The sequence below is a fragment of the Kogia breviceps genome, chromosome 14 (genome assembly GCF_026419965.1).
Source record: "Kogia breviceps isolate mKogBre1 chromosome 14, mKogBre1 haplotype 1, whole genome shotgun sequence".
NCBI lineage: Eukaryota > Metazoa > Chordata > Mammalia > Artiodactyla > Physeteridae > Kogia > Kogia breviceps.
In genome coordinates this window covers 52,511,002-52,520,769 of record NC_081323.1, presented here as the reverse complement: position 1 = coordinate 52,520,769, position 9,768 = coordinate 52,511,002, and the positions used below count along the sequence as shown (strand labels likewise).

The following is a 9,768-nucleotide window of genomic DNA, read 5'->3' as shown; positions in this document are numbered from 1 at the left end:
GTGGCTCTCAGGCTCTAGAGCGCAAGCTCAGTAGTTGTGGCGCCTGGGCTTAGTTGCTCCGCAGCATGTGGGATCTTCCTGGACCAGGGCTCGAACCCGTGTCCCCTGCATTGGGAGGCGGATTCTTAACCACTGTGCCACCAGGGAAGCCCTGTCCTTGTTTCTTGAAATCGTCTCAGCTCCAACATGGGCAAAAGCATCCCGTTAGCACACACTCATTTGCACATGTGAAAAACCACATGCCTACCTAGCCCTGTTTGTAAAGACGTGGTTAAGGGATGGGTTAAAGTATGGGATGTTCACAAAATGGAATAAACAGCTACTAAAGGAATGAAAATACCCTTTACCTTTATGTACTGACTTGGGATAACACCCAAGCTAGATTAAGGAAAAAAAAAAATGCACGAAGCAGAAAGCGGGTACAATATGCTACTGTTTGTGTAAAAAGTAGAAGAAAACATATATGTATATTTCTGTATTTGCTTGGTTATTCACAAGGAATAGCGATGTCATATAGTGGCTGAGCCTGCCTGCGGCGGGAGAACTGTGGCCGGAGGACAAGAGGGAAGGAGACTTTCCACCACATACCCTCTTGTACCTTTTGAGTTTTGAACCATGTGGATGAATATATTCCTTATTCAAAAATAAATAAAATTAAGATTTTTTTTTTTTTTTTTTTACCAACCACACCAGACACCCAACAGTTGTTCAAGAAGACAGTGAGGAAAGATTGGTTATCTCGACTTCTAGAGAGGGGGTCCCCTGCCTTCCCCCAGCTCCACCCCCTCCAGAGCACAGGGTGGCACCTGTGACACCTGTGTCTCTTCCAAGGCCCAGGAGAGGGGCCACCTCTGACCTCTGATATCCCCAGGCCCCTCCCTTCTTCAGCTGGGAACATTTTTTACTTAAAAATACCTTTTATTTTAAACTCATCAATTCTCTCTACCTCATACACACACCCACACTCATGCACAGACACGCACACATCCTCTGTCAACAACAGTCTTTGTTTTTCCAAAAGTTCTGCCTTGTCTCTGACCAGCCAGGGCTCGGGCCAGCTGGATGGGTCCTCACGGCTCTCCAGGGTGGGGTGGAGATGTCCCAGGGGGCCTGCTCAGAGGGTCATGGGCCCAGGCCATTGTCCTCTGGTCCCTACACAAAGAAGGGACCTGGGTTCAGCTCCTGGGGTCTTCCCCTGTTTGCCCAGTGGTTGGCCTCTGGCCTCCTTCTCAGGGTCCTGCTTGGAGCAAATGACACAGGGGTCCAGGCTCATCTCCGAGGCACTCGAACTGGGGCCACCCCCCTCACCTTCAAGCAGCTGCCCCCCAGGTCACGACGGCTACCCTGCAGGAAGAGAGAAAGAGGTATTAGGGGGTTCAATTGGGTCATCATGAACACTGGAACTAACCTCTGTGTCCAGCAACAGGGGACTTGATTAAAAAAAAAAAATCAGTTAGCTGCACAATCAAGTTCTTGCAGAAGGCAGAAGAAACTATATGGACTAACAGGGGATGACTAACTCTTTATGGACTAATATCGTTTAAGGATGAAAGCAAGGACTGAGTGCATGTTCCTGTGTGCTGAGATGTCCAGAGAGAAGGGCACACGGGAAATCACTAACGGGTTTCCTCAGAGGAGAGGAATGTGATGAGGAGATGGGATGGGAGGAAGCCTTTTTTTTTTTTTTTTTTTTAAACTCTATATACTTTTTTCATTTCTTCCTCGTGTGATTAGTTGCTTAAAAAAAATCCAATATAGTTTAAATCATAGTATTTTACCCTCAAGGGCAGAACACACCCCACAGTGGGTCTCCCACGGCCTGGCTGTATACCCAGTGGCCTACTCGTCAACCTCAAAAGTAGATTCTGGAATTCTGGCCTCCCTCCCTTCATTCAGGGTGTTCCCTCTGCCAGGAATATGCTCTCTGGTCCTGTCCTAGGAAGATTTCTCTATTCCTGCAATTGCCTAGCACTTCTTGCCTTTCTGGGGCCAGGATAAAACCCAGAAGGGGGAGATAGGGTCTCTCATGTGTTCTCCCATCAGGCTGGGAGCTCAAGGGGGTGGTCAGGGAAAGTCTTTCACTCTGTAGTCCCAGTTCCAGCCCAGGGACTGGCGTGGAGCAGTTGCCAACCAACGCTGCTTGGATCAAGGGTGTCCACTGGAAGACGAGCTAATGGTGGCAGCCCTGGAAGCCACCTGTCCCTCACACTGCAGGGGCAGTCTCTACCCACTGTTCTGAGGTCTGGCATGTGGGTTTCATCCTCACCGTAAGCCAGCGAGATCACAGACCTTAGAGTACCCCCTCTTTTGCAGCCTCCAGCGTTGCATGACTGGCTCAGAGGCACCCAGCCAGTTGGTAAAAAGGGCTGGGCTAGAAAAATCCATGCTGTCCAACAGTCTGTCCCGTTTCTAAGACACAGTGGTGTCTGAAATCCCACTGTGAATGCTCACCCCTGAGCCTGACTAGGAGATAATGGGACCGGCATTTTTCTCAGCCATCTAGAGAAACAGCTGACCATCTCGGAGCTCTGCCCAGTGACCCGCTCCACTCCTGGGCCCAGGTTGGGGCAGACCCATCCAGATGCGAGCCCAGCCTCCCTTGAGGCTCTCCGGGCCCGGGGACAGTGTGTTCATTCACAGGCAGGGCTATTTTGAGGGCTGAGGACACAGTCCCAGCAGAGCCTGGGGCTTGGGCTTCTCAGACAAACTCTGGCAACAGTGGCTGAGAAGGGCGGATGGGGGTGGGGGGGGTGTAGTGTTGAGGTTGGAGGACAGAAAACTGGCCTTCCACCTTTTCACTCTAAGTCCTCAGGGTAAGAGAGAGCCACCTCCACCCCAAGTCTGGCAGTCATTGCGAGACCTGTGTCCCCTGAGGATGCTGGGACTGTTCAGCTCCCTGAACCTCAGTTTCTTCATCTATGAAATGGGGACAAAATGATTCTACTTGCCACCCCAGGGTGCAATCAAATGCAACCGCAGCTGTGAAAGAGGCTTGTAAACTGCCAAATGCATTTAGAAGAAGCCTTGACTAGGCCCCAGCTTCTTTGTCCCTTTGTGCCTCAGTGCCAAGGGCTCTGGGAAGCACTGTAGTTAGAGGAGGTGGCTAGAGTGAAACAGATCTGGGCTTCAACCCCTGCTCTGTCTTGGATTACCTGTCAGACCTCAGGCAAGTAACTTCAGCTCATTGAGCCTCGGTTTCCCCAGGTGTAAAGTTAGTTACTGTGAGGATTACACACGTTAACGCAGGTAAAGCCCTTAGCACAGTGTCAGGAATATAGTAAGTGTTCAATGAATGTTCACAAGTATTAGCATCAGCATCATCTGGTGATGGCACCTCCTCGCCCCACTGCCCTCTGTGCCACCTGTGCTCCTGAGCTGGTACGCCAAGTGGGGAAGGCCTTACAAGATGGTCCTATCTGACCCTCACCCCCAGGTGACAAAAGGGAAAACAGGGCAGAGACAATAACCTCCTTTCCATCTCCCCTTGCTATTTCTAACACAGAGGGCCACACCTAACCCCTCCTTAAACAGGAAGATGCTACAGGGAGCTATTTCCATGGTGACCCCAACCCCAGACCAGCCAGCTGAGATCGAGGTGGTAGCTCAGGGTCAAGGGATAGGGTCTGGGGCCTTGGAGCTCTTTGGTCACCAAAGCTGAGAAGGAAGGCTCCCACAGGCTCCCCAAGACAGCCAGTTTTCTTCTAGTCGAGTCCTCAAGTCTTTGGGGGCCAGAGCCAGCCAGGATCACCCCTTTTGCTTATTCCCAGAGGAGCCTGTGTGCTTGAGAGCATGGCTTCCACAGCCAAATTTGGCTGGGTTCTAGGTCCTGCAGACAGATCCCAGGGAAGGAGCCAGACCCAGGCGAGGCCCTGTGATCTGTGGGACAGGCCTGAGACCAGCAGAGAAGCCCGCAGCCTATCTGCTGTGGGGGGCAGGCACCTGATGGACACACCCTCTCGCCGAGGCCTGTTGTTATAGGGCCCTCCCACACTAACCTTTCCCACGTCCCAGTTGGGCAGGCCTGAGTTCGAATCCTGACTCCATCATGGGCGGTGTCTCTGAACCAGTGACAGCATCTCTAAGCAGCTGGGGATAACCAGAGCACCTCCTTCCCCAGCTGCTGGGGGGTTTTAATGGTAACACGTGGAGAGTGCTTAGCACGAGATCAGTGCTCATCAACACCGCTGACACTGCTGTCACTGGCCAGTCTTCGCCTCCCCTCTATGCATTGCCACCTCCAACGTCTACCCTTTTCCTTTTCTAGGTTCTAGCTCTCACTGTGTCCTGCTCCTAGAACATCTTCCCCTACTGCCTCAACCTGCCTGCTTCCATCCCCAGGCCTCTGTCAGGAACTTAGCCACTGGGTCAGGGGCTTCCTCTGGCTCTGAAAGTCCCTTTGTGCACGCCCCTCCCCATCAGACCACAACATCCCTGTTTTCACCTCCAGACCCTGCCCTGGCCCCGCACTGGGAGTTCCTGACGGTGGTGGATGGGCATCCACAACCTGCTTCTCTGGGAATGTTTTTAGAGTCGACAAAAAACAGCTGTCGGGTAGTTAAGGTTTGCTGAACTGTACTGGAGCATAGTTGATTAACAATGTTGTGTTAGTTTCAGGTGTACAGCAAAGTGATTCAGTTATACCTATACATGTATCTATTCTTTTTCAAATTCTTTTCCCATTTAGGTTATTACAGAATACTGAGCAGAGTTCCCTGTGCCCCCATACTCTTTCATTTTCCAAAAGGCCACGGGGGCCAGTCAGGGACTCTCTCAGCCTCAGTTTCCCCAGCTGTAAATAGTAGCTGCTAGAATCCAAAGCTGTCACAAGACAAGCCTCTTTATTCTAAGAAAAGCCCAGGCCAGAAAGGGGAAAGGCTGGGGGTGAAGCAGGCTCCTCGGGGCTTGTGCAGGAGAGCCAGCCTTCCACCACGAGCACCCCCCAGCAACCTCTGCTGCTGCTACTCACCCCCGCCCGTCCCCTACCAGCCTGGTTCTCATCCTTATTTAGGACAGACCACAGGAGCTTACCTCCAGCTCAGCCCGGCTGACTCAACAGTGCCCTTCCCCAGAACTCCATCTCTTTGGGGGCTGGGTATCCTCAAGAGACCCCCTCCTTCACACCTACTGCCCATCAGCTGGGTACCTCAGGCTCTTGCCTGGGGGTGTGCATCCCGTTTTCTTCTCAGTCTCCTGCCTTTGGGTCAGTCTCAGGATACGGGACAATTATTTTACGGTAAGGGCAGCTCAGGGCAACACATACCCAGCAAACCCAGAGCCTGCATTCTGGCTTTCGAGCTCAGTAATGTGGGCACCCCTCTGAGCCCCAGGTCCTCACCAGTGATAAAACGGGCAGAACTACCTGCCTGACGGGGTTCTTGTGAAGGTAGAAAGAAAGACCAGGAACGCGCGCCCGTACCTAGGAAGACCTCAATAAATGATAGCCTTTGTTATGGTTTCCCCACACGCTCTTCCCAGCACACTCCCAGTGGGAAGGGGTGTCCTTCGATGAGCAATCTCCATCCTCTAAATCACGCCCGAGCTCTGGGCTTCCCTGCACCCCTTGCTTGGGGAACACTGTGAGCGGTTCTGTTCCACACCAAACTCTGGGCCTGGAGGGCCGCACCCTCGGCGACTCCACGTCTCTTCCCCCTCTCTTCATTGGGGTCTTGGCCCCTCTTTTGCTCGGTAAGAAGCCCGTTCCCTGACCCTGCGGCCGCAGTACTGGGGCGCCGCGCGCACTCACCCCCTTGCGCTGGTTGCTGAGGCAGAAGGTGCAGATGGAACGCGGCTGGCGGCCACCGTCGGGGGCGGCTGGGACCGCGCTCTTGGCGGTGCCCGCCGCTCGGAAGCACGGCTGCCCGTCGTCGGCCGCGTCGCCCAGCAGCAGCACGTTGGCCAGGTGCGCGATGTAGCTGGACGCCAAGCGCAGCGTCTCGATCTTGGATAGCTTGCGGTCCACCGGCTCGGTGGGGATGAGCGTGCGCAGCGCCGTGAAGGCCGTGTTCACGCTCTGCGTGCGGTCCCGCTCCCGCGCGTTGGCCGCCTGCCGCTGTCGCACCACCACCACCGGGCCCGCGCTGCTGGCCGCCCGCCGCCCGCCCCCGGGGCCCGGGCCGCGCCGTGCCGCCTCCAGTCCCTCGCAGCAGCCGAACGACTGGTCGGAGGCGTCGCTCTCGCTGCGGTTCTCCTCGTCCTCGCTCAGTAGCCGCACGTCCGGGTACAGCACGTGCGCGCCGACGGGGCGCAGCAGCGCGAACGCCATGGGCGGCCGGCCGCTTCCCTTGGTGCCCAGCGCCCCAGCGTCTGCCGCGCCCCGCCGTGCGCTCCCGCGCGCTCCCACGGCTCAGCCGGCCACCGCCTTATAGCCGAGGGAGGGGCCAGTCCCGAGGCCGCCCCGGCCGGGGCGGGGGGGCTCCGCCCTGGCCAATGGGGAGGCGCCCGCCGCGCCCCGGCCAATGGCTACGGGCCCTTCTCCCCAGTTCCCCAGGTTGAAAGCGGCCCGCGAGCTGGTGGCCCGCCCTGAAGTCTCTGGATACCCGCGGGCGAGCAGGGTAAAAGTCGGGGGTTGGGGTGGGTTGGGTGGGTGGAGTGGGCTGTGCCCAGATCCGGACTCATCTTAAGCCTAGACCGCTGGGACGCTGCGGGCAGGTCCCTTCTCCTTTCCTGGCTTCAGTTTCCTCATTCGAAAAGAAGATTGTAGAGAAACCTTAACTCGGGTTTTTCCTCCCTCAAATTCTAATACTGTGGTTCTGCAACTTTCGTGTAAGAATTAAGGAAGGGGGGGCTTTTGACTTGATAAATTCCCGGATTCCCCCCAATCTGATTCAGCCGACCCAGGATTGTGCATTATGTACAGGATGGTGCTGTCAGTGGAGGACAGTTGGAGAAACACTATAAACTTTCCAAATAAGGACTCGATGGTGTCACATCCCTGACGACAAACTTTAAAAAAAAAAAAAAAATCAAAACAAAAACAAAACACACAAACGCCAGTAACTCCATTTATTCAACAAATATTTATTGGGTCCCTGCTCTGCCAGGCATGGTTTTAGATAAGAATAGAAATGTGAAGAAAACAAACTCTTTGCTTTCACAGGGTTGACATTTGGTTGAGGCTACCACCAAAACGGTTGTGCCAGACACAGTGCTGAGTGCTTTACTTGATCTTTACTTTCCTCTGCTGAAGTTGTGGGGAAGAACCCCTGATTTACAGATAAGAGAGCTCTGGCCTTCAGGGTGAGTGAGGGCAGTGGTCCCAGCCTGTTTGGGACCCACTATCACCCCTGTCCTGTCTCCACCCCAGTAAAATACAAGTTTCTCTCCCTTACTCCCCACAATCCCATCCTGGACTGCAGCAGCCTCCCTGGCTCCAAATCCACACACTCCCCTTCCCTCTGCTTGAAGTGCCAACACCACCCCCTCAAAAAACTCACACTTAAGGAGAGGGGGTGGGGGGAAATATCTTCCCTCAATGCCTTCTTTCCTTCTGGAAACCTTAGATTGTTCAGCCTGACATCTGACATGTCCCCTTCCCCAGAGGCCCTGGGAAGAATTACTGAGCAGATGATGGTTGTTGGGGTCCCCAGGTTGCTCATGCCCCTTTCCCAGCTCCATCCTGGGGACCGGCCAAGCCTGTATTTGCTTGGCCTTGACAATAACTTTCTCTTTAGCCCAAATGGCAGCCCATGGGGCAGAGAGAGCACAGGGAGTGAAGTCGGAAGGTTTCTAGGTGCGTTTCAGCTCCATCTTCCTTCTGGGCATCAATTTTCTTGACGATGCCTCCCAGCCCTGCCATGCTGTGCATTCCTGGCTCCCAGACCCAGGCCAGAATGGGGGAGAGATGGGGAGCTGGCTGCTGGGAGAGCAGTCCCTGAAGTCTTCAGGCTCTAGGATCTTCAGGAAGGTCTGTTCCCACACCTGGCTCTCCCCCCTTCATTTGACCGTGACCCCAGCCAGGCTGGGTTTTGGGAAGGAGGAGAAGGAGGCTGCGAGGCCCCCTCCCTGCAGGGCCAGCCCCACACACAGCCCCAGGCCAAGCTGCTGCTTCCTGAGCCGATGAATTATTACCGGGAGATTTCCTTCCCTGTCTGCGCCTCCTCACAGGGGCTCCTGCTCCCTTCACTTTCGCTTCCCCCCCCTCCCCCTCTCTGGACCCTCAGGCGGCTTGAAATTCCTCAGTCCAGCCCCCTCCCATTCCAGCAAGACCTGGAGGAACCAAATAGGGCGTGAACTGGGCCCGGAAGGTGGGGAGGAGGCTTCCTTGGAAGGCGCATTCATTCATTCGCTCCTCAGGCAGGTTTTGACACAGGCGACCCTGGGAGTAAAATAAAACCATGAATGGGACTCAGGGCCTTCTGCAGCCCAGAGGGGAAGGCGAGCTGTAAACAAAGAATTCCAGGACAATGTGGTCGGTGCAAGCCAGGGCCTGGCATCAGAGAGACCCGGTTCCGGCCCGAGGTTAGCAGCCTCTTGGAGTCTCAGCTTCCTGCTCTGAAAACGGAGGGGTAATAATAGTACTTATTCCTAGAGCTGATAATGAGTTTATGCCAGGATTGCCAGGGCCTGGCACACGGAGCGGGAAACACCCGAGAGCAGTTTGTGCTAGTGGTGTCACAGGCTGGGGCCCGCCGCTGAGGAGCACCCTGCCTGGGAAGGGACTGAGCAGCTTGGACTCTTCTAGGCCTTGTCCCTGGGAGTGGGGAGGGGGCTCCTGCCACAGTCTCAGCCCACCCACACAAGGCTTTCAGCTCCTCCCCTCCTCTGTTCCTCACCCTGCTGCAGCCACACAGGCCCCCTCGCTATCCCTGGAGCCCACTTCCGCCTGGCACCCACTGTCCCCAGATATTCCCATAGCTAATTCCCTTACTTCCGTCCCATCTTCCCTCAAATCTCATCTCCTCAGGGAGGCCTCCCCTACCCATCAGCGCTCTTCGGCTCTCCCTCTCCCCTTCCCCTGCTCTACTTCTTTCCAGAGTATTCATTATTACTTTCACTCATTCATTTATTCATTCATCCACAAATGTTAATTGAGTACCTACTATGCACCAGGCACGGTTCTGTCTGCCAGCTGTCTATCTGCTCCAGAAAATAAGCTTCTTGGGGCAGTGACTTTGTATCGATATTTTGCTCATCTCACTTCCTCCTCATCACAACCCTCTGAGGTAGGTATTGTTGTTCCCATGTTACAGATGAAGAAACTGAGGTTCTGAGAGGGGAAAGTGACTTGCCAAGGTCACTCCGGGGCCAGCGGAGGAACTCAGCTCAGTCTTCCTCAGCCACACGGCCTCTCAGGCAGCCCAGAGCCGTGTGAGGGCTGAGTAGGAGTCCACCAGGTAAGAGGAGGAGGGTCTTACAGGGTGAGAGAACAGCAGCTGGCCCCTGCCTTCCTGACCAGGGCACCCCGGCCTTCAGTCCCGCTGAAACACTTGCAGTTCCTCCGAGGCACCAGCTTTGCCCTGTCTGTCCACCTCTTCTGGAGACCCATCCCTTCAGATCTGACCAGACGACCCTACTCCTCCACCAAAGTTCAGTGTAGCTCCTCAGGGAAGCCTGCTTTGTGGCTCCTCCCAAACCTTGGTGCAAAGTCTTGTGCTGACACACTGTGTTTTGACTTCTCTCCCTGATTCCCCACTCCATTTCCCTCCCCACACCAGGGCGCCTACTCTATTTTTTTAAAGACAATTTTTTAAGAGCAATTTTAGGTTTAAACAAAATTGAGAAGTACAGAAATTTCCCATAGACCCCTTGTCCCCACAAATGAACAGCCTC

The 9,768-nt window shown here is 54.7% G+C and overlaps 1 protein-coding gene across 1 annotated transcript; it reads right to left on the bottom strand.

The window, feature by feature from the left end:
* Positions 1-366: 366 nt before the first annotated feature.
* Positions 367-6,320, bottom strand: TCF15 (transcription factor 15). The gene is made up of 2 exons (XM_059039166.2): positions 5,744-6,320; positions 367-1,344 (listed from the first exon to the last, which is right to left on the bottom strand). The coding sequence occupies exons 1-2, from the start codon at positions 6,260-6,262 to the stop codon at positions 1,270-1,272; spliced, it is 594 nt and encodes a 197-aa protein (XP_058895149.1). The 5' UTR covers positions 6,263-6,320; the 3' UTR covers positions 367-1,269.
* Positions 6,321-9,768: the final 3,448 nt, after the last annotated feature.